Source organism: Perissodus microlepis, chromosome 6, assembly GCF_051167445.1.
Source record: "Perissodus microlepis isolate ML-2025 ecotype Zambia chromosome 6, ASM5116744v1, whole genome shotgun sequence".
Lineage (NCBI taxonomy): Eukaryota > Metazoa > Chordata > Actinopteri > Cichliformes > Cichlidae > Perissodus > Perissodus microlepis.
The window spans coordinates 38,979,434-39,004,424 of NC_140466.1; the positions used below are offsets into that span (position 1 = coordinate 38,979,434).

Below are 24,991 nucleotides of genomic sequence, written 5' to 3' on the forward strand. Positions count from 1 at the left end.
ATTTATTCTCAATGAGCCCAACTAAACCGCCACAAGATCAGATCTCTAGATTCATTCATGTCCAAGTTCCTTTGGAAAAATAAACCTCCCCGTATAAGCTTAAAAACACTACAAAAAGACCAAGGATAAAGGAGGATTAGAACTACCTAACTTTCAGCACTACTTCTTAGCCAACAGGCTTCAGTTTATCTCAGGATGGCTAAAACATACCCTCTTAGATGAACCTTGGCTAGATGCAGAACAAGCACTTTGCAATAATCTAGAGATTTCAGATCTACCATTTATCAGCTCAAACATCCAACGACATGAATGCTTCAAAAGCGTCAACATCAGCTCTTCTCTGGCAGCATGGCGGGAGTTTCTAAAATTGACGGAGTCTTCATTAATCCCATGCAAACGTACATATATCTGGAACAACCCTGACATATTACAAAACAATAATATGATAAACTTTCCAGATTGGAGTGGTAAAGGAATCAAATACTTAGAACATATATTAGAAGGAACAGAATTTATTCCATTTGACAGACTAGTTACACAATATGGGATCAACAAGAAAAGATTTTTAGAATATCAACAAATTAAATCCATAGTAAAAAAGAAATTTAAACTGGGTCAAGTTGAATTACAAACACCACCAAGTGTGGTTCAATTTCTTACTCTTAAAACCCCCAAATTACTATCCAAAATATACAGAATGCTTTCTAAAACAGATGAATCAATATCACTTCCTATTGCAAAATGGGAAGCGGATTTATCAGTTAACTTAGACCAAAACTTCTGGTCTCAGATTTGCTTAAAAACCTTTCATCTAATTAGAAATCCCAGTCTTCAATTAATTCAATACAAAATACTACATAGAGTGCACTATACAGGTCATTGGATGTTCAAGATGGGTTATACGTCTACCAACAACTGCTCACACTGCCAAACCAACTCACCGGACAATTATATCCATGTTCTTTGGTTCTGTCCACCAGTTCTGAAGTTTTGGCGCGAGATATGTGAGGACTTATCAAAGTGTCTGAAATGTAACGTTCCAACTTCCCCTGTGGTGTGTTTGTTGGGCAGCTTAGATAATGTCACTACAGATAAGAATATAGCCCATATGGTTTTCACTGCCCTATGCATAGCCAAGAAAACAGTCCTCATGAACTGGAAAAATAAAAATAATCTTAATTCTAACCAGTATAGAAATTATCTATTAGATTACATTAGTCTTGATGAGCCTCTGCCACCACATCAGATCAATTGCTCTGGGCTCCTTTGATTAGCTCCATCACCTAGCGGGGATGGGGGGTCATAGTTTGGTCCCACCTTCGCTGTTGTGATTGGTGTGGGGGTAGGGACAGGCTTAGGGCATCGGGGGGTTCCCCAGGAGCATCTACCTTGGAGGGCTCAACCTGGGGTAGCGGTCATGGCCTATTAAGGGCTCTGTTGGCTCTTAGGTGACGGTTTCCTCGTGGCTGTGTGCAGTGGGGCTAGGGGAGGGTCTGTGCTGACGGACGTGGGTTACTGACCTGGTAGTCTGGCTGCCCCGGGGTGGGTCCAGGACGGGCGTGGGGTTGTGGGGGTGCACCGTCTCCGGGCTGGGGCCCTGGCTGAGCCGCGGGGGCTTGGGTCCTGGTTGGTGTGTTGCCGGGGTTGTGGGCGGGTGGGTGTATGGGGGCCCAGCCCTGGCGCAGGGTGCCGCCAGTGCATCGAGCCACCTGGGGGGCTCTTCGACTGGTGGGGGAGGTTGTTACATCTCGCAGGAGCTCTCCTCTCTTCAGGAACTCACTCTGCAGGAGGGGGAGATACAGGAGAGGTGGAGGAAGATCTCAGCCTGGGCGTCTATTCTCTCGTGTAGTCTGGAAGATGAGTGGATGACGGGGTGGGTGCAGTTTTCTCTGTGGTGGGGTCGGGTGGGCTGTCCCGGGCTCTGTGGGGCCAGGCGGCGCTGCTGTACTGGGCCCCCGGTCCAGATGGGTCTGGGCCCCCTTTCCCTGGCGGGTTGCGGAGTATGGGGGTGCCTACTGGGGTCAGCGGGGGAGCTGGCCCCAGGGAGGGGTCACTTGCCCCTCCCTTCCTTCCCTCCCCATCTCCAGCTGCCTCCCTCTTCCCGCTCCACGACAATCACCCACACATGCAGGGCCTTGGGGTAAAGGTGTGTCACCAGGGTGCAGGGGAGGCATCCCCCCCTCTGTCTCCTTCTGGCTGCCTGTGCCTCAATTTTTATCTCACAACTTACCTGGGATTACTCCTTATCCCCTACACAACCCTGTTGCTGGTCACGTGCTCTAAAATGTTGTACGGTGGACATTTATGTGCTTTTCTGTGCAGAGGAGTTTTTTTGTTTCCTGTTCTCATGCTGTCCTCCTGTAGCCCAGCATGAGTAGAGGTCTCTTTTTTCCTCTTGTACTTTTCCCATTGTAGTGTCCATTTCAGTGGTTTTTCTGTAATGCAACCGTTCTCTGACTTGTATCCCCATGTGATGTCTGTGTTGTGTGTGTAAGGTCGGGGGGCGGGTTCATTCCACTGCAGGGCAACCTGCATGTGGCGAATAAACTTTAAACTTGAACTTCACATTACTCACACTCTTATAACACATACATATAGGATCTTGGGGGTGGGCACGCTACACGGACTCCAAATTACCATCAGGGTGTACACCTCACCCCTGGCGTCGTTGCCCACCTCTCAATTTTAAATACACGTAGACATTGAGGGCTATCAGGAGGGGCTATGCGCTTACCTGCTGCTCTCTGGCAGGTAGCTCCATGCCCTCCTGGGTTTTGAATGCACCTTAGAACACACATGCATCAACAATACATATGAGCGGGCGGAGGGAGGTCTGGAGTCTTCTCACACCCCCGTTCTCTGCGGCCTGATGGAGCGGGGGGGCTAGGAGGAGGAGTTGGCCGTCGACTGGGGTCTGGAATGTGGGGCCTCCCTGCTGCTGCGGAGTCGGGGCGGTCTGCATCTCCCCACCACAGGGAAAAGGGTAACACCACCTGGGTCTGGGTGCAGTTTCCCCCTCCAGGGGCAAGGGTACCTAGACCCGGGGCTTAGAGTACGCTTGGGGAGTGTGATTGTGTGTACAGTGTCTCTTTATGTCTGTCTCCACGTTGGGTGAGTGTTGAGTAATTGCATATGAGAGCATGAGGGTAGGAATGGATGTTTGTATCTGTATGTGCCTGTATCTCTGTGTCCATATGTCAGGTCGGGTATCAGACGTCACCTCTCTAGGGACATCTCAGGCCCTCCAAGGTATGGAGGCCTATCTCCCCCCCACCACTTCCCCTGCCAGTGGCAGACGCCCTCAGACATCGGTGCGTTGGTGGGTCTTTGTGTCCGGGGATGGGCGTCACACCGGCTCACTCCTTGGTGGCTGCTTATCGGGGCCTGGAGCCTGGGGCTCGCTCGGGCCACTTCGGGGGTGGGGTGCCCTCGGCCTCGGGCTCGATCACTCTGACGCAGCTGGCTGCAGGCGGAGCTCCCCGGGCACGTCACTGCTTATGCTCCGCGGCTGCTGAGTGACCCCTCATCTGGGACTCTCCTCAGCTCTTTCTGGGATAGTGGCGTGGCTGCCCCTCTGTTGGTCTTCCTTGGTCTCTTGTGTTCTGAGGGCCTCCGGATGTCTGGAGTTTTGATCTCCTCCATACCTGCTTCATGCCCTGGTGGACGGGGCTGTGGCTCCCCACACCCTCTAACAGATCATTACATGTAGGAACCTTTTAAAAACAAGCGCGTTCATGCTCACAGGTGTACAGACGGGTGCTCACACACACAAACTACACCCTTTTTGGCTCCGACCTTAAAGCACACTGTGCGCTGTCAATCTTACGTGCTGCACAATAATGTTTAACATTTAGTATTAACTGTTATATTCCCATAGATCATCACGATGTTGTTTATTCTATTGCTCTAGTTTCCTTCTGCTTGTTTTCTTTTTTCTTTCTCAACAGGTGATCCAGGAAAAGAAAAAGAGAAAAAAAAGACAAAGGTGATGAAGCAGTCTTTTCTCACTATCTCTTTTCTCCTTTTTCTTTCCCTCTCCTTCTGTTAACTTTCTTCTGAACTGTTCTTCTTGTTTTTCTTTCCCGTCACCGAGTCCAGTCTGGCCTGATTACAATAACTTATAAAAATATAAAAATAACTAATAAAGATCAAATAAACTATGACAATCAAGATGACCAGTATAGCAAAAGGCCCACTTGGGAAAGTAAATCTGTTGGGCATTTTTCTTGGCCTTCAGACAATAATTCTGATTGCTACAGTGCCAGACAGGACACACAAAAAAAAAAGCAGTTTATGCGTCCGACACCGAAGTTGGGGCAGTTCTCTCCCACAAGCTAAGCTCCAGCCATGCGCCTACTTCTCATGCCGACTCACCCCCATGGAGAGAAACTATGACAATGGCGACAGGGAGCTCCTGGCTATAAAACTTGCCTTAGAAGAATGGCGCCACTGGCTGGAGGGGGCGGAACAGCCTTTCCTCATATGGACAGACCATAAAAATTTATCTTACCTCAGAACGGCCAAAAGATTAAGCTCATGGCAAGCCCGCTGGTCTCCATTCTTCACTCACTTTGACTTCACTCTCTCCTATCGCCCAGGGTCACGGAATGTCAAGCCTGACGCGCTCTTCCGTCAGTGTTCCTCGGACACTGAAGCATCCTCCACTTGGTTCACTTACCTGCCCTGGGTGGAGTATGCCCATAACACTCTCACCTCGTCCTCCACCGGTTTATCTCCATTTGAAGCTTCCCTCGGTTATCAGCCCTCGCTCTTTCCTGAAGAGGAACTGAATCTCGCAGTTCCCTCAGCACCGCATCACCTCTGGCGCTGCCAACGGGTGTGGAGCAGCGTCCGGCGAACCCTCCTTTGTGCCAAGGAATGGCACGCACTGTGCCAATCACCGCCGTGCCCCGGCCCCTGAATATCGACCAGAACAGAAAGTCTGGCTAGCGGCTGAGAACATCCCGCTACGGGGCTCGTCTTGGAAGGTGGCCCCCCGCTTCATTGGGCTGTAGGAAGTGGAGAAGGTTATCAATCCGGTGGCAGTCAGGCTCAAGCTTCCAGCCTCCTGGCGTGTGCATCCCACATTCCACGTCTCTCAGTTTAAACCGGTCCGCCAGAGCCCTCTGCGCCCTCCTTCCGAGCCCCCTCCTCCCGCCTGGCTCATCGGCGGCCATCCGGCCTATGCGGTCCGGTGGATGCTGGATGCGCGCCGGCGCAGGCGGGGTTGGCAGTATCTGGTGGATTGGGAGGGGTACGGCCCCGAGGACCGTATCTGTGTTCCGCGTTCCTTCATTCTGGACCCTCGTCTCATCTCTGAGGACTATTTAGGGGGGGCGACCGTGGTTCAGGGGGTTGGGAAGCGTATCTGTAACCGGAAGGTCGCCGGTTCGATCCCCGGGCTCTCTGTCCTGGTCGTTGTGTCTTTGGGCAAGACACTTTACCCTACCGCCTACTGGTGTTGGCCAGAGGGGCCGATGGCGCGATATGGCAGCCTCGCTTCTGTCAGTCTGCCCCAGGGCAGCTGTGGCTACAACCGTAGCTGCCTCCACCAGTGTGTGAATGCGAGAGTGAATGAATAGTGGCATTGTAAAGCGCTTTGGGTGCCTTGAAAAGCGCTATATAAATCCAATCCATTATTATTATTATTATTATTTAACCCCACACGGCCGGCTGCTCTACGCCAGTCCGTCAACGGCTTCTAGAAAATTATATGTCAAAGCCGAGAAATGTGAATTTCATGCCTCCACAGTCTCTTTCCTCACTTTTGTAATGGGGGCAGGTGAAGACTGACCTAGCCAAGATTCGGACATTCGCTGAGTGGTCAGTTCCAGAAAGGTGAAAACAATTGCAACGTTTTCTAGTATTCCGAATTTCTACTGGCGCTTCATCATGGACTACAGTAAGGCAGCCGCTCCTCTCAAAAATCGGTTCGAAGAATTGTTCCTCAACAAGCTACTTTCTGTCTAGGCTGCTGGAGGATTCCCATGATGCACTGAGTGTTTCTTTTTCACTTACTATGTGTATGCACATTTGCATACACATAGTAAGTGATAATTGTGCTTCCCGAAACACAATCTGGCACCTCTTCTCCCCCATTGCTGTTCCTCATCCAAAATCTTAAAAAAGGGGCAGATTGACTACAAATTTATACAAAATAAAATCCAGAGAGTTAAATTAAGCTCAAGGGTATGGAGCGCCAGCAGAGCCCAAAAAAATATGCCATTAAATAATTAATTAAATGTTTCATTCATTCATTAAAATTGGAATCTCCATACAAGGGAAAACTTTTCTGTCTTGCAGATCAATGTTGTGACAAAGATAATTTGGCACAAATTATTTGACATAGTTTTTTCTGCTTAATGATCATTCCAGCAGAGCTCACGTTGTAAATGATAGCAGAAGTTATTTTCTAAATTTCAAATGTTCAGTAATCTAACCAGATGGCAAACATTTTTGATTGGGCAGGAAATGCAATCAATGAAAATGAAGTGTCAACATGACAAAAGAATATCAATCAGTCAGTACATTCACAAAGAAAGTGAAAAATAGATTCATTGTTCAGGGCTTCATCACTTTTATCTTTACATCTAGCTCAGTGGTGTGCCGTTGAACCACTACGTGAAACTAAGTTAAATGAATGTGACATACAAAAAATTAACATACAAAGGGCCTGAAACCATGCTGACTTGAATTCAAGTTTTCTTTTGGATGACAAAATTTTGTTTTGGGGACAAATATATCTTTCAGCTTATAAAGAGGACAGGTTTCAGGACATGATTCAGTTGAACTCCAAGGAAAGATCTATCGGAAATTTTGGATTAAGTTGCGAGACTACAATCATCATATTTTGTCATCTAAGGATTCCCATTTGAAACAATAAATTTCATAAACACTCTAGGTGCGTGGAAGTGCTGAAGCAGGCTCTTCCTATTGTCCAGCTGATACTAAAAGTCCTTACCCTGAAAAACTCCTTGGTGGATCCAGAGTCCAGTGTTCCATATGCTATCTCCGTCTGCTTAGCCAGGTCTTCAGCACTCTCAATGGGAGACACCATCCTCTCCACCGTGAGGAAGGCAGCCAGGTTAGCAGTGTATGATGAGATAATGATCAGAGTGAAAAACCACCACACCCCACCAACTATACGTCCTGAAAGAGACCTGCCCACATAAACACATGAATCAAATTAAACTGTTCTAGGACTCATGACAAATTCATTCAATTACATCCTGAGGCACTTGTTGTTATGATTTGACACATTGTAGATTCTTACTGAAGGCATTAAAACTGTAAATTAACACACATGGAATTATGTAATAAAAAGTGTGAAATAACTCAAACCATGTTTCATATTTAAGATTCTTCGTAACAGCCTTTGCTTTGATTACTGCTTTACACACTGTTGGCATTCTCTTGATGAGTTTCATGAGGTTGTCACTTGAAATGGTTTTCCAAGCATCTTGAAGGAGTTTCCAGAGATGCTGAGCACTTGTTGGCCTGTTTACCTTTACTCTGCGGTCCATTCCATCCGAAACCATCTCCTTTGGGTTTTAGGTCAGGTCTCCTTCTTGGTTCTAAAAGTTCTAAAAGTAATGATGGACTGATAATTCTCTTAGCTGTCATTTCTACTTAGCTGATTGGTTCTTGCCATAATATGAATTTGAACAGCTGTCAAATAGAGCTGTCAACTGTGTACCAACCTGACATCTGCTCAACACAACTGATGGTCCCAACTCCATTAAGAAGGCAAGGAATTCCACCACTGAACCCTGACAGGCACACCTGTGAGGTGAAACCATTTCAGGTGGCTACATCGTGAAGCTCATTGAGAAAAGGCCAAAAGTTTTCAGCACTGTGAACAAAGCAAAGTGTGGCTACTTTCAGGAATCCAAAATACTGCTACATAATTCCATATATTTTGCTCCATATATTTGATGTCTTCAGTATGTATCTACAATGTATAAAGTAGTAAAAACAGAGAAACAACATTAAATGAGAAGGCGTGTCCAAACTTTTGACTGGTATATATAAGTCATTGTGGATAAAGAAAATATTTTCAGCTGACAGGCTACAGTGACTTGCCCAACACAGCTAGCTACAGCAGCAATGCCATAGTGGCAACAGCCTCACCCAAACTGGACAGTTTAACAATGACCACATACATCTCTTCGTGGCCATAGTTAACATTACAAACATGATGCTATACCAAGTCAGTGTAAAAATATTAGGGTTGAAGTAGAACAGAACAATTGTAGCATGAACAGAGTTTCTAATGCACTTAGAATACGATAAGAACTGCGGCTGTTTTACAGCCCTTAATTAGTATTAATATTCAGTTCCTGATTAACGAGGCAGTGAATGTGTATTAATATAATATACTGATTACAACATCGGGAGCTAATACCGTATATGACTATGAAATGTCAAGGGCATACCAACCTTGGTGAGATGTCACAACCCTGTCGCATGAAAGCACCCAAAGAAAACCAAAGAGAATTAAAGATCCCAAACTCATTGGTGGATTCAGTGGTTAATGGCAAGGCTCCATCTTCTGGCTCCTCAAGCGTCCATTCATAAGGGCTGAACCTGGATACCTGCAGCAGCAAATCATTAGAATGTCAACAGAAATACACAAATTACATAGATTGTTATAACAGGGTTTTCTAAAAGTTTGCAAAAAAAGGCATTTCATTTTTTTCCACTGTTTCAAAGAGCCCAGCCAGAAAGTAGGTGCCTAGGCTGTGAAGAGGGGCTTCTGTCTAACTATACTGCCATAAAAATAAACAATTGCTCTTTAAGAAATGACACATTTTTAACTAAACTGCTCCTCTGTAGTGTACCTCCTTGTTGTTAAATCAGATTACATGTAATCAATTGATCATAAATATAAAATCTTGCTGAATCGAAGCAAGTTTCTAGTTTTCTATTAAATTAACCCTAAAGTTGAGGCAAGGAAGGTTGGGCTTCAAACTTGAACTACACTTTTTGAGACATAATACATTAGTCTCAATAAGTAGGTCAGTCAGTAGGTATTATGTCACTTATTTCAAACATAGTATTTATGCCTTCTTTTAACATAACCATATTAGGCACTGATACTTATGAAAACAGGATAGCACCTAAAAGAGGATTTCAACAAAGCATGCAAATTCATAATAGCAGGCTTACTTACCAGAAAGAGAACAACACTAACTCCTATGTAGGCAAAGACAATGCACATCCAGATTTCATAGGCCAGTGGGTCCAGAAAGGAGAAAACACCTGGTTTGGATTTTTGTGGCTTTTTAATCATGATGGAGATTCCCAAAGACATGAAGGGTTTGGAGAAATCTATCACCTCTTCACGGACAAGAGTGATTGTCAGGGGAGCAATAGCTATATCTGCTTTCTGTTGGGAAGTAGAGACACAGTGACAGGGACAATGTGATTGCTTCATGGACTTGGAAGAGCTGCTGCTACTACAGCGCTTTGGCAGTCGTGGTGATCACATAAGTGATTCTAGCCTACAAGCCACATTTAACTATACAATCATATAATGTTTAATTCTACACACTGTAAGGACGTTCACCTAACTTTACATCCATATCTCTGGACTGCAGGAGGAAGTACCTGTAGAATACTGGAACATGCACAAAGAAGACTTTAGAGGCATGCACCAGGGGCCACATGCCTGAAACAATAGTTTCTATGATTTTTTTTTTCTATGACTTTATGGTGATTTGTGTGATTAACAATTCAAGTATAGGTAAAATTTAAGATTATAATGGACCATAAGTTCCTAGAGCTCCAGATTTTTTCCTAGAGAACCAGCGAGAAGCACACATCAGTCCAGGCATAGCAGATGGCCCAGTCAGTGATTGAGGTCAAGGGTCATGCCGTTTGGGCTCCTACTGGTCACCTCGAGAGGATTCCAGAACCACAGCAATAACCACGAAGGGGTTGGCGGAAATCCAGAAGGACCAGACTAAGAAGGCCATAAGCCCTGACTTGGCTGAGTCAGAGAAACACCCAGACCTCAAAAAGGGGGCAGAATAATCCCCTGGTCTGTGGAAAAAGACCTCAAGGTGGTCCACCCATGAGGTTAAAGTAAGAAGAGGAGAAGAGCACAGAGAATTGCCTGTCCCAGAAGATTAGTTGTTTAAATGTAAAGAAGGTCAAAAGCCCTTTAGACAGAGTTTCTAGTTTGAGCACAAAGGTGGAAGCTGAAAAGTAATGGGAGGTCTGAGAGTATTAGCTTTACTAATAGTTTGTGTGATTTTTATGTTATGTTAATTGCCCGAACACAGTGGTCATCCCACATTTGGTCCAGCCGTTAAAGGGGGACAGACTGTGTGGCGTGCGTAGCCACCCGCCCACACCTGTTCACCGAACCTGGCCCTGTCTATTCAAATGACACGCGGGGATTTGGTTGTGTGCTTATAATAACCAGAAGTGCAATTCCACCAATTGATAATAAAACTACTCCGGGACCTTTTACCTGAAGAAACACTAACTATACCTGTTTTGATTTTACAGTGAGCAGCAAGGGAAGTCAGAAGTATGACATAGGAGAGATCCCAGCGGACTGGTGTATGGTGGTGTATCCAGCCCAAGGGAATGCCTCCAGGGGAAAACATGACATAAATTGGCCCGTGGGGTTTGTACTATTATGCTGGGTGAAAAGGGGGTAAGGGTCTCAGGAAACAGGGCAGGGCAGCTCACAGCCCAGTGTAGATGCAAGGTGCTGTTCTGGACGTAGACTTACTTGTTTGACTTATTTGTGGGGTTTTTAACATATACGGATGCAATAGGGGTGCCTAGGGGAGTAGCAGCATCAGAAGTATGGTGACCTTCTTTCGAAGGTCAAAAGGGGGAATTGTTGAAAATATATCATGAAGCAGTATTTCAGCAAAGGCCATATTAACCCAGCCGCTAATAAAATGTGCTAGATCATAGGGTATTACCAGAAGTGCTTTGATTGTAATTGCATACGTGCTTGCACAGCGACAGTCAGAACAGGATGGACTCAGGATGTGTCATTTACTATTATAAGACTCATAACGAGAACAACAGGAAACAGGTGGGGGTGAAAGGCAGTTAAGATAGATTTCTGAGTAATTGTAGAAGATCACCAAAAAAGGAATCGTGTCTAGCTGTCACTAACTGTAACTGATGCATGTTATGTTATCTGCTTACGCACGAAGGGGCGTGAACCCTGACATATAAAACTGTGTATCAAAGTGCTTCCTCTTTGAGAACTACACGGAAGGAGGTATTGTGTACATCTCCCTTGCATGCAAGCTAAATAAATAATTGTGAATTGACTAGACCTGCTCTGAGTATTGCTTGTTTGTTCTCAGCCCAACATCAAAGAATTTGGGACACCTTCATGACCCAATAGCCTACTTTGAATGGAGGGGAGAGTAGGGAATTACTAAGCTGGAGAGAGTGGGGTTGAAAAGCCTCCCTCCACTGTTTTCACAAATAAGAAGTGTCATGTGCTGGCAAAACTGTCTGTTGGTCTGGGTTCTTGTTACAAAAGATAAGAATATAGTGTGAACAGGAACAAAACAATAAATCTGGGCGATGAAGCTGGAATCCACCCCATCCTCTCCATTTTATCTATAAAATGGGGGATTGGATGGTATTAAATGGTTATTTGAGTCTCATCCAAGAATCTCATGTAATGGATTTGTCGAAAAATACGTTGTAACTCACTAAATTACTAAAGTTATTACACAGTGTTAGAGATGAAACCCCAACAATCAGCTAATCTTATATGAGGAAATTTTCTGAACTGGTGCTACATAAAGCTTAATTTTCCAGATTTTTCAGACTGCCTCCTCTAACTTAAATGATCGGAGTGTTTGGTCAGTTACTCAGATCTTTAATGAATGTTATTAATTACTAATAATACCAATGTAATCTAATTAAAAGTAAAGAAAAGTTCAAGTTTAAAGTGTCATTCACACTGCAGGACGTGCAGGTAAAACCACCATAAAGAAATATGCAGCTGCAGTTGGTGGATGTCCACAAATTTCCAGGCATTTGGTTAAATGTGCTCATGCAATTCTAAGAGAGAGGTTCAGCAGAGATAAAATCTAGTACTTAACAATTTCTATTCCATGTCTTAAGTAATATTTATAAACTTTGCTTTGAACATGGTTTTCACACACCATTTTTGTTTTGCACTACCACCAATATTTAATTTGTCTCATGCTCAAGTTAAATAAAACATTCTGTTGTTTATTGTGCCTGTGTAAAGTCTTACCCCATATACCAGCTCTCCAACCATACCATTCCAGATTTTGGTTTCAGCATCTCTTGCTCCATATTTTCCATCTCCCACAATCCTTAGCTGGTAGCGTATCCCACAGTGCTTTGCAATCTCCGCAGCCAGGTCGACACAGTAACCTTGCATCAGTACAAACAGCCAAACAACAAAGTCGCTTATATGAGATACAAGAGTAGTGTGTAATTGAATATCACATATCTTAATATCAAATTTACTCTAAATTAACGGCACCTTATGTGTCTTGAAAAAGTTTTAAAAGTAAGGAAAAACATATGCTATTGTGGTATCATAGAGCTATCTTCATGGCACATACTTCAAACAACAAATTATTTTCATTAATACTTCAAGTAGAGGAATGAATAATGAAAGGTTTTATATGCAGAATGCTATACACACTGGTTGCCACTCACATGGTGCTACTTTAAATGGTGGCAGTAGCATTTGTGTGTAATCTATAAATCCAATCCAACTTTATTTATATAGCACTTTAAAACAACAAAGTTGACCAGAGTGCTTTCCAAAAATAAAACAGACAAACGTTAAAAACCATACACTAAGCAGACAAAGAAATAAATATAAATAACAGTAAAAATAAATACATAAATGAAAATGATAAAAATAAATCAGTATATATATTAAATATTAAAACATGAGTAAAATAGACAATAAAATATACAATGAATAAAACTAACAAAATAAAAAAGATTAAGAGCAACAGCTGACTAAAAACTGACTCTGTTACTACTCCTAAAAAGCCTTTGAAAAAAACTGAGTTTTTAAAAGTGATTCAAACATTTCAAGTGTTGGGGCCAACCTAATATGGAAGGGCAGTTTATTCCATATTTTGGGGGCCACAACAGCAAAAGCAGTCTCGACATGGGGACAGCAAGGAGTGACTGGTCAGTTGACCTGAAAGACATTCGTGGAGTGTATCGATGTAGAAGGTCTGACAGGTAAGAAGGAGCCAGGCCATTTAAAACTTTAAAAGCAAACAATAAAATTTTGAAATGAATTCTAAAATGGACAGGCAACCAGTGTAAGGAGGCAAAAACAGGGGTAATGTGCTCACGTTTGCGTGTCCTTGTCAGCAGGTGAGCAGCAGCATTCTGGACCATTTGCAAGCGTGATTGTGAAGCCTGATCAATATATTAACCAATATAAAGCGCATTACAATAATTAAGGCGAGTGGTCACAAATGCGTGTAAAACTCTCTCGAAGTCATAAAAAGAAATAAAAGGTTTGACTTTAGAAAGCTGCCTCAACTGAAAAAAGCTATTTCTCACCACTGTATTTATTTGTTTGTCCATTTTAAGAGCTGTGTCAATTTTTACTCCAAGGTTGGAAACAATTGGTTTCACACAGGAAGTGAGAGGACCCAAGTCAGATGGAGGCACACCAGGGCCACTCGGCCCAAATATAATGACCTCTGTCTTCTTTTCATTAAAATTAAAAAAATTCAGAGCCAGCCATGCTCTGATATCTTTAAGACATTCTAAAATAGGCCTGAAGGGGTTAGGGTCATTGTGTTTCAGGGGTAAATAAATTTGACAGTCGTCTGCATAAAAATGAAATGGAATTTTATGTTTTTTAATAATATGGCCAAGGGGAAGTAAATACATGCTAAAAAGAAGGGGCCCAAGGATGGATCCTTGGGGTACACCACATGGGAGGGGGGCGGAAGATGAATAAAATTTACCAAGTGAGACAGAGAAACTTCTGTCAGACAGGTATGACTTGAACCACTCCAAGGCAGTGCCTCTAATTCCAACATGATGTTCTAGGCGAGAAATCAAAATGTTTTTGTAAACTGTTGCCACTCCTCCACCTCGGCCGTAGTCCTCGGTGAGTTAAAATAGGAACAGTCTGGCGGTAATAGTTCCGAGAAAGCGCTTAACTCACCGTCACTTAGCCAGGTTTCTGTCACACAGAGGAAATCCAGATTATGAGAAGTGAAGAAATCCTTCAATATGAACGTTTTATTTGCTAACAACCTAGCGTTACCCAGAGCAATCCGGGTAGGGTCCATCATTGCGGTGACAGCCATCCAAGGAACCTGTTTCACTGGATTCTGCGGATTTACTCCACCGCAGCGAAGACGAGGTAAGAGAAGGCGGGGACGCAGGATCTCCTCAGCCGAGCCGACAACAGGTACCAGCCAGGCAATAGGTTCCAGGAAGCAACGGGAGACGAAACAAAGGTCGGATTTCCGCCAGAGTGCATTGGGAAACTGTTCTGTCTCTGCCAGATGAAAAACCTAAATATGATTTCAATTTCACTAACAGCCCGCTGCGTTTTCTCCGACGTTTAAAGCGCTTCTTATGAGATGGGGTAGGGGTGTAGCCTAGGTGAGCCGGTACTCCAGAGAGTAGCGGAGGTGGGAAAAAGTCCTGTCCATCAGCGCTAGTCCTTACCAGTTTGTCTGTGGCAAGTCGAATATTTAACAGTTTCACGATCGTAGATCAGTAAAGAGTCAGCGTTGTTCAATAAAAGTGACAAAAACAATATAAACACGCAGAGCAAAAGTGGATCCGACAGCCGTGGACGGCGAGTCATGCACTCCGGCGCCATCTTGGATGTAGGACTTGGCTCTACTTTATTTTACGTCTTAATGCATGCGCCATCATCCAGGCAAGGAAATCCCAAAGGTTAATTTTGTTCATCTGCACGTAGCGTTGTCATTTAGATAAATGCTTCATCACTCATCCAAGTGACACTTTCTCCCACTGAAAACACTACGTCCACATGGACAGAATCAACCTTTTGGGATTCTGTACTGAACGTCCAGTTTCAGTCAGTCTCAATACAGAATACTGATATGACAATTTTGGTCAAGATTTTTTGGTTTAAATAACAAATAAAACGTTTTACTGTGCTGTAAATAACTTTTCAAACATTTTTTATGAGTATCATATAGACATATAGTACCTGATGTAACGTACCTTCATAACGGTCATTGTCTTGAAACAATTCAGCATTCTTCTTTAGCATCACATACGGTGCTTCCTATATACACAAACACATTGAAATGTTAACAATACAGTAGACTGGAGTATGAATGTGTGTGAGTATAGATAGAAAGCACTTAAAGGCATAAAATAGGTGCTTGTGTAAATGAGTGAATGAGTGCTCAGAGTAGTATCTTGCCCAAGGATGTTTGGCATGCAGCAGCCAGGAATCAACCAACAGTCTTCCAATTAGTAGATGAAAAGAACACTAAATAATACAGAATACTGAAATAAAATGCAAGATTATTAAAAATGCTAACTAGAATCCCCTAAACATCTCCAAAACTCAAAACCCTGGATCTAAACCCATGGCACTGTTTGTAACACAGTGGACCATCTCTTAAATTAGATCTCACTTTGTTGTTGTGAGATCATGCAAAATCTTGATGCTGTGTAAAAAATGTACAGACCAATCTCAAAGTAACATTTTACAGCAAAACTCTTAGAGAAGATTGTCTTCAGCTTCTTAAAAACAACATCCTTGAAAAAAATTCAGTCAGCATCACAATACTATGACTGTGTATTAGGTTACAAATTACATCTTAAAAACTGCTAGTATGGTGAATGTTCTATTCTTGCACTACCTCACATAAGTTCAGCATTTCATACAACAGGACATCAAATTCTGGCTGCAGCACTGGGACGGTGTCTGGGACATCTCTGTGGTGGTTTAGACAAACTGTAAGTTTTTTGTTTCCATTGGTGACCGCAGGTCTCTGTAGTCTGGACTGAACTGTGGAGTCCCCCAGGGGACCTATCCTTTTTAGAATTATTTATGGTACCATTTGGTCACAATATACAGAGATACAACATTTCATTCGACTGTATCGAGAAGACTGAGATCCCTCAGCTCAGCTCCAACCAGAAATTAAGTAAATTAATTTAGTAACTCCAGCCTTTGTGGGTGTTATAATGTAACACAGAGCGACAGAGTTTTATGTATGCACTTTCAATGGGCAGTTATTCCTGCTGCAATCAAATCAGAAACCTGATCAAAACATAATCAAGAATTAACAAGCTGAATAATTTAATCTAAGCTGAATAAGAACATAATCATTACAATGAAATAATTCTAATGTTAAGAATTTGTTTTCTGTGCAGATGTGACCTTGAGCTCTGTATGTGTGTGTAAGGAGTTAGACTAAACAATTGTCTGGGTGTGAGTAGAGTAGGCAGAAAGACAGAGAAATAGAAAGGTTTTTTTTTTTTTATCATGAACAACTAGAAAAAGTCATTTTAAATGTAATGTGACTGCAGATCTTAACAGGTGTTAAAAAGAGAAGACAAGAAAAACAGATTTTTGGACAAAAAGAAGTAATCAGAAATGAAAAATACATAGAATGATAGAGGGAAACCACATATTTCTTTTTAACATGATAAGAAATCATGTTGGTATTATGCAAACTGAAGTATAGTGTTGAATAAACATGACAATTGTAATAAAATAACTTTTGCTATAGAGAATGAGGGGAGGGGAGAAAGAGAAGAGGGAGAACCTCCCTCTTTTGTGAGGTTGTTATAGAATATTCTCCCTTTAAAAATTAAGAGATCTGTCACGGACCCAGCTCCGGGGACTCAGGGTCCGTGAGCAGTGTGGACTATTATTTCTATTATTTGATGTGTGTGTCTTCTGCACGATGCTGTCATGTCTATGTTCCACATGTTGTATGTGTAGGCAGGGTGTGTGTGTATATGTGTGTGTCTGCGGGTGTAGCCATAGCTGGACTGGCCATCGGGCATACCGGGCATTTGCCCGGTGGGCTGATGGTGATTTTTCGTTTTTATGGGCCGATGGGGTTTTTTTTTTTCTCGTTTTTTTCCCGTAACGGTATAAACACTGAAAGGTGGTGGATTGGCCAGATGCTGGGAGATGTGTAAAAATAACTCAGTTGTTTGGTGGTGGTTATTGCGGAGCTTCCACAGATTCAGTAACATTAGCAAGTGGTGAAGGCCAGCAGATGCAACACGCTGGCAGGTGGATGAGGGAAAGGCAGGAGGAGCAGAGACCCGAGGCGGTGAACTGAACTTCAGGTAAGAAGTTATGACCTGCAGTCTATCTGGGTCAGATATAAACCAAATTTAGGTGGAGTTTATTTTCATTATGCTGACTTTTTACAGTCAGTTACAATAACTCGTACTGCGTACTAGCTAGCATGACGGAATTTCTATACAGCTGGGCGGGTGCTATGATGTTAATGATGTTGAACTTGTTTTATCTTATTTTATTTATAAGGTTAATTATTAGAGTTGCCAACCGTCCTGTAAAAAACGGAATGGTCTCGTATTCAGAGAAAATATTAGGCGTTTCGTGTTGAGGTGAAAAGGAACACAGTTTGTCCCGGACTTCAGCTACAATGAAAAAGACACAAAGCTGGAGTTATTCTGTGTCTTTGCTGCACAGCTGCCGCTTCTTCTCCCATTCTCTCCCCTCTCTCTCCTGTTTCTACTTCAATCATGAACCTGATCAATGATCAGCTGATCAGCTTTTCTCTCTTGTTTGTTTATCGCCCACTTTGTGCCAGAAAGAGGAAACCAGCTGATGTCACGCTAAACAACAGCAGCACGTTTAAGCTTGATCAGCTGTTGTTAGAATTTATTTAATATTAATTTCTAGTATCAGCTGATGTTTGCTGGAGCCACAGCTGTAAAAGCTGCTGGTCATGATATCGGTTTGGTTATCTGGTGAGAGGGAAACATGAGGATGAAACCAGGAGATGTTCTTACTGAATCATCAGAGCTGAACAGGTGATGGAGAAACAGGTTTACCTTTTAGGTGACATGAATGAGTTGAAGGGAAGTTATGAACTGTTTCTGAGAGACAAATAACACCAGGATCCTTTTTTATGTAGCTGACAGCTGGTAACTGTGCAGGGGCGGATCCAGCAAAGTTTTGCGAGGGGCCCAGGTAGGGCATTAACAGGGAGAGGTGGGCACAAGGAAATACTTTTCTTTCTTTTTCTCATTTAAAATGTCTAGCTTTTAACAAATAATTATCTGAATCTTACAACAAACGTTTTCATCTGATGTAAAATGTATAGAAATCCATTATTGTACATAGTAATTTTCTTTAGGGTCCCATCATAATTTTTTCAGAAGTAGCTAAGTACTGTATATGATGCCAGTATTTTCCCACATTTTCTAGATTCTGTACCAGTACTGTGTGTAAAATGCCATCAAAAAGTCAATTAAGTTTTATTCTTTCTCATCTGTCTTTCTGTCTCCTTTCACTTTTTAAAGCTTGCCATGTTAGAAAAAATATTTTGCCCTGCCATGCTGTTTATTGATGTGGCAAATGAATGGTTTATGAAAATATATCTAAATCTGTCATCAGTATTTAGTAATGATCATGTCTCACCTCTAGTCTTCTCTGTCTTAATTTCAGGTTTTCACCATGTGTTGTAGATAGTTCAGGAGGTTAACTCAACCAAGCAGTCTACTTTCGGGTACTGCTTAGAATACCAGAATAGGGAGGATGGTGTAGGTTTAAGTTTATTAGACTGATGCATATATACCAACAAGACATCACTGTGACAACAGCATTTGTTTTCATTCAAAGGCTTTGTGGTTTTTCCTATAATACCTGGTGGGCCGGTCTCTAGTCAAAATGCCCGGGCCGATTTTTTGTCCCAGTCCAGCCCTGGGTGTAGCTGTAGGATGGATGGATGACAGGCACCTGCAGGCCTGATGGGTGTGGCCCTGCTGGAGGACTGGCCACACCTGAGGCCCATGTCACGCACCTGTTACTGATTCGGCTCGTCGGGGGAGCTATTTAGGAGAGTGATGGAGCTCTCACCGACGCTGGATCATTGAGTTAAACGCCAAGTCAGTGTGTGTCAGTGTACGGTAGTGCTGATTGTGTATGCCCACGGGGGTCAGTGTTTGATGTCTGCTTCTGTTGTTTTTCTGCAGGAGGAACGTGGAACAAGAAGGACAGCACGCACAGGGTGTGCAGAAACACGACAGCGGAGAGCACGAGCACGGACGTCGGAGTGGGACACACACACGGGAGTCTGCTGAATAGACACTTGTGTAGACATGCACAAAAATATGTAAAAGGGTATACATACATGAGTATGCATGTATGCACATGTAGATATGTATGTAGGCACTTAAAAATGTGTGTGTATGTTCCTGTTCCTAAAAATGAATAAAAATCAAGTGGAAAAAAAATTAAGAGACCTATTTTCCAGGCCACTATATCCTAGAAAATTTCCAAGTGCCATAGATCATTAGGGGGGAGTTACCATTAATGAATGTGGCTGTTGATGGTACCTTACTCAGGGTTGCTAATTGTAAATCCTAACAATGCATTATCTAGCAGACTGTGAGGTAGTGAGGGCTGGGTGAATTCCCCACCACCGGCTTAAATCTGTTTCTGTTAACCTATTGTGGTAATACTCAGAGACTCAGACTCTTTGAACAGAGGGTCTGTCCAGACTTCTGTATAGGGGCAACTTGTAAAATCCACTGATGCAAGTGACCCTTCCAACCTTAAAAAATGCCCAACAGATAGAAAAAATCGTGCAAAATTCATGAAAATTCATGAAATTAAAGTCAGATAAAGCAAAAATTACTGGTTACTGGTTCAGAGATGCTGCATCCAAGTAACATTCTTCTCAAGGTCTTTTATCCATACATGTCAAATCACCCGTCAGAAACCGGAGGGCGATTTTTGATTCTAATTTCATCTTTGAGAAACACATAAGAAATGTTACCCAGGCTTGCTAATATCACCCAAGGATACATTCAATGCAGAGAATTTATTCCCTCCTTCTTTGTCTTATATTACCTTATCTCAGAGATTAAACGAGTAGTTATACTTCTTCATGTTGACAGATATTGGAGTTTTGCTGGTCTGGCCCACATAAGATCAAAGTCAGCTTTATGTATGAATGAGCTTGACATCCCTGCTCTAGGCAGACCTCCTTTTGCCCTCAGGTCTGCTGGGGCTGACTAGATGCTGTACTAGCTACAGTCAGATGCAAATGTGCCCTCAAAGTGGATTTTAAGCAACCCCCAAAATTGTATCGTAAGAAAAGCAACTACTCAATGCTTTCGGCAGATTTCCATGTGTACATCTGTAATGTCTGTTTCATACAAGGCTTGAATAATCCGGTCCCATTTTATCTTAAAGACCTCATAGTACCATACTATTCCAATATAGCACTTCACTCTCAGACTGCTGATGTACTTGTGGTTCCTAGCGTATTTAAAAGTAGAATGCAAGGCAGAGCCTACAGCGTTCACGCCCCTCTTCTGTGGAACAAGATCCCAGTTTGGAATCAGGAGACAGACAGCCTCTTCAAAATTTCATGCTATTTTTTCACATTTTGGATCATCTTTACTACTGCACTATTATAGAATAGAAAACAGAAAACTTTTGACATTGACTGACATGGTCAATTGTAACTCTATTCATGGGTTACCAGTATCGTTGTAACGATGACAGTCTTATTTTCCATTCCCATTGTGTCATTTGGGTAAAGGTCTGACTTTGTCAGAACCATCTTATCCACCTCATTCCAATACCCAATCTGTGAACAGACACAAGTAAGGTTATGCAAATATCTTGCACATACAAGCTAGAAAATGTGTTCTAATGATACATATTATGGCAACCTGATGTTTAGTTACCTTAATAGGTCCATTGTTCCTAAGCTCCATGATTGTCACCGAATAGTTGATCCTTTTCCCGTACTGGTCAAACTGTATATTCCCTGTTAAACCATCTACATGCACCTGAATACACATTATTTGAATTATTAATGGCACAGCTTAAGAATGAAATTCAGTCAATTAAATTACAAAAATTAAAATGAAAATAGGCACTTTCTGGATCTCATGCACACCCAGACTTGATGGCTATAGTAGGATAAGTTAACAAAGGGCAACCCTACTTTTGGTCATCTCCACTGGTACCTTCACCACACACTACTTCCACTCAAACAAATGACTGATTGTGTTGCTAGAACAATTTTCAAATGATTATATTTTCAATTATATTTTCAAACATTAAATTTTAATAGCTTTTGACAAGTAACCAAATAAAAGACAGCAAGATTTTTCAACAAAATCTCTGATCTAAACTCTTACACCTAGCTTTTATGATTTCTTCTTTGTGCATTCAAACTAAAGACATTCAAATCCTTTTTACCTGTTTGAGGGCACGCTCAATTTCCACCCCCTGCGCCCAGGGCACTGCTGGATTAGCTAGACAGTCCCCACTGTTGCCACGACGACTTATATCTATTCTTTGCTTGTGCAGGAATCGGAATGCCTCAGTCATCACATGGACTGCATCATAGGTGAGGGCTGAAGTATACTGAAGGACATAAATAATGGCAAAAAAATATAGTTTGGGGACATTTTGCTTCATTTAACAGTTGCAATAAAGGCAATGCTGCAAGGGACCAACTGGCCAGGTGTCCAACCAGGGAGCTGTCTGTTAAGGAATTCTAACCTATGTCAAAATGTCTGATGTTGACTGTGAATCTCATAGAATTAACAAGAAATTTCAGGTGATTGGATCAGTTTGAAAGGTAAAAGGCACCTGCAGGTGACGACGTATCGTCGACATTGTTGTGTTTGTTGGGGAGAAAACTTACAAACATACAGTACAGCACTTCAGAGTCACACTGACAGCGATTGAAGATTTATGTAAATTTGACAAGCTGAACGCATTCTGTACTGTCAGGAGACACGGCACGAGATTGACTGATATTAAAAAAAAAGCATGCAAAATTGCAAACACACACAAAAAAAAAATATGCGAAACAGCGAGACCGCAAATGGTGAACCACGATATAGCAAGGGACCACTCATCAAGCATCAGCCAGATCTTTCTAACATAGGTTAGAATTCAAGGGATGAAACTATGACAAGGTTTCATCCCTTGTCATAGTACAGACTACATATGGCATGAACTAACGAGCCTCCAAGCTGACATTTTTTATGTTGAATATGGTGCAGTATTTTATTTGCCAGCTAAAAAGAAGGCAAAGAAGCTCTCAAACCCATTGATCATTTTCATATATGTCTCAGTCTAGTCTGAAATCTTCTAGAATTCCCTAGAAGTGCTACAGGTGTGACTTTTAATTTTAATGCACACCTAAGTCATGTACAACTCACTTTGATTACTCAAGCTGTATGTATTATACTTGTTTATGTATTATACTAAAGATTACTTGATATTAGAATACATTTTTGCTGGCCTGATTCTTAGACCATCTCCCGGCAATCTTAATCCATTTCTTATAGCATATAACTTTTGCTGAAATAACTAAAACTCCACTAAATTAAACAAAAAAAAGATTGTTGGATGTCCAAATCTTACTCTAATCCTTATATCAGCTCCAGGATACTCCTTTTCTTCCAAAGCCTCCCATCGCTGATCAAACTTTGCCACCACAGGATCATCAAAATCTACAATCTGAAAGCCAGACACATTTGCACCTCCATACTGGATTTTAGAGAGGTCACCATCCACAAAACCCTGGAACAAGATCAACAAAATATACAATTACTGAAATTTACAAAAAGTTTATTTAATACTAATATGCAAACACTATTTTCTTCTCTGCTGAGATCTCATGGAGCCTTGATCATGCAGAGCAAATGATGTGCCTCCAGCTATTTTTCAGAGATTTATTTAGAGCAAAGGTGTTAAACATAAGGCCAGAATCAGCAACATCTAAAAATACTGTTGAATGACACTGAGAATAGTCACAAAAGCAATCTAGTCCGCATGCCAATAGAGAAACGAGATACGGAATGAGTTATGACTAGTATCTACTCAGCAACTACTGCTCTATTATATAAATTGCAGTAGTGAAAGGTAGTCTTCTCACAGCATGTCTAAATGTGACTGCCTGCTTTAGGATCCCAGTTACTAAGTGTAAACCTGTTATTAGATCCTAATCTAAACTGAGTTATGTAAACCGCAGTTATTGTTAAACAGTCATACATAAATGGCCTGCAGTACATACATAAATATACTTGGTCAGCCTCATTTAAAGACTGGAAAATGACTCACCAAGTTTGCGATGATATAGTGATATCCTTTCACATGTCTGCCTATAGTGATCACCTGGTGAATAAGAGGAAGAGGTTATGTCAGCAATAAACAACAATTTTAAATGGTTAACAGGTTAATTATCCTAACCCAGAAAGAAACACTAGATGCTTCAATTCACTGGGAAAAAAAACATAATTTTTGGAGATACATGGTATGTAATTTTATTTATATAACACTTTTCTACTCTTACTAACCAGTCATATAACATCACATTTTCCCTGTGCTTTCAAGGAGCACTTTATTGTAATACCTCAAAACACTTCATTATCCTCACATTCATGGTTAATTCAGAATCACTAAGTAACCTAACATGCATGTCTTTGGGACTGTAATAGGAAATCAGAGTACCTGGAGGAAACCTATATAGGCACAGGAAAAACATGCAAACTCCATAGTAGGTTGTCACAGTGTTAGAATTTCATGCTCCATGAGTAATTGCATATGAGAGCATGAGGGTGGGAATGGATGTTTGTATCTGTGTGTGCCTGTTTGTCTGTGTCCATATGTCAGGTCGGGTATCAGACGCCACCTCTCTGGGGACATCCCAGGTCCTCCAAGGTATGGAGGCCTATCTCCCCCCCCACCACTTCCCCTACCAGTGGCAGACGCCCTCAGACATCGGTGCGTTGGTGGTTCTTTGTGTCCGGGGATGGGCGTCCAGGTACACACTTGTTGGCTGCTTATCGGGGCCTGGAGCCTGGGGCTCGCTCGGGCCACTTCGGGGGTGGGGTGCCCTCAGCCTCTCGGCCTGGGGCTCGGTCACTCTGGCGCAGCTGGCTGCCGGCGGAGCTCACGGGCACGTCACTGCAACCTTCTGCTCCGCGGCTGCTGAGTGACCCCTCAACTGGGACTCTCCTCAGCTCTTTCTGGGGTAGTGGCACGGCTGCCCCTCTGTTGGTCTTCCTTGGTCTCTTGTGTTCTGAGGGCCTCTGGATGTCTGGAGTCTTGATCTCCTCCATACCTGCTTCATGCCCTGGTGGACGGGGCTGTGGCTCCCCACACCCTCTAGCACAGTGGTTCCCAAACTTTTTTTGCTGGGCCCCCCTTGTTTTACAAAAAAAATGTTCGCGCCCCCCCGCATGCACGCACACGCACGCACACATCCTCCAACCACACACACCCATATTTTGCTCCATTGCGGTTTATTTCACACCTCAAACATTTAGTAAACAATTAAGCAAATACAAGTAATCTGCAGGTAGTAAGAAAATAAACTACTAACTCTTTACGCTACGTCCACACCTACACGGGTATTTTTGAAAACGCAGCTGTTTCTTCCACACGTAAACGGCGTTTGGAATCACCGAAAACTGAGATTTTTTAAAACTCCTTTTTTGCGTTCACGTGTGGACGAGGAATACAGAGTTCGTCACCCAACGTCAAAGGTATGTGCCTTTTTTCACGTCACACTGCGCGCCACGTTATTGCTTACCTGAGATGAATTGCAGAATGGCAGATAGAGACAAAATACTGTTAATCTGACTATCTGCAGGTTTTACACGCTTACATAAACACGCAGTTACTGTGCCTCCATTTACAAAGGCAGAGGCGTCACGGTGTGATTATTTTACGTGTAGTTGTTTTTTGTCAAAAAATGCCTCTCTGTGCAAAATAGGTTTAAAAACATAAACAGCTGTG

General features: G+C 42.5%; 1 protein-coding gene across 5 annotated transcripts in view; it reads right to left on the reverse strand.

Moving 5' to 3' along the window:
* LOC146386235 (glutamate receptor 2-like) overlaps nt 1-24,991 on the reverse strand; it is a 111,361-nt gene that overhangs the window by 60,083 nt on the left and 26,287 nt on the right. For all 5 annotated transcript variants that reach the window (XM_084932325.1, XM_084932323.1, XM_084932322.1 and 2 more), the window contains exons 6-15: nt 23,312-23,365; nt 22,613-22,771; nt 21,434-21,601; nt 20,914-21,018; nt 20,706-20,813; nt 15,214-15,277; nt 12,251-12,393; nt 9,173-9,388; nt 8,440-8,594; nt 6,962-7,160 (exon numbers count right to left, since the gene is read on the reverse strand). In XM_084932325.1, coding sequence (XP_084788451.1) covers nt 6,962-7,160; nt 8,440-8,594; nt 9,173-9,388; nt 12,251-12,393; nt 15,214-15,277; nt 20,706-20,813; nt 20,914-21,018; nt 21,434-21,601; nt 22,613-22,771; nt 23,312-23,365 — 1,371 coding nt within the window. The remainder of the gene's footprint in view (nt 1-6,961; nt 7,161-8,439; nt 8,595-9,172; nt 9,389-12,250; nt 12,394-15,213; nt 15,278-20,705; nt 20,814-20,913; nt 21,019-21,433; nt 21,602-22,612; nt 22,772-23,311; nt 23,366-24,991) is intronic.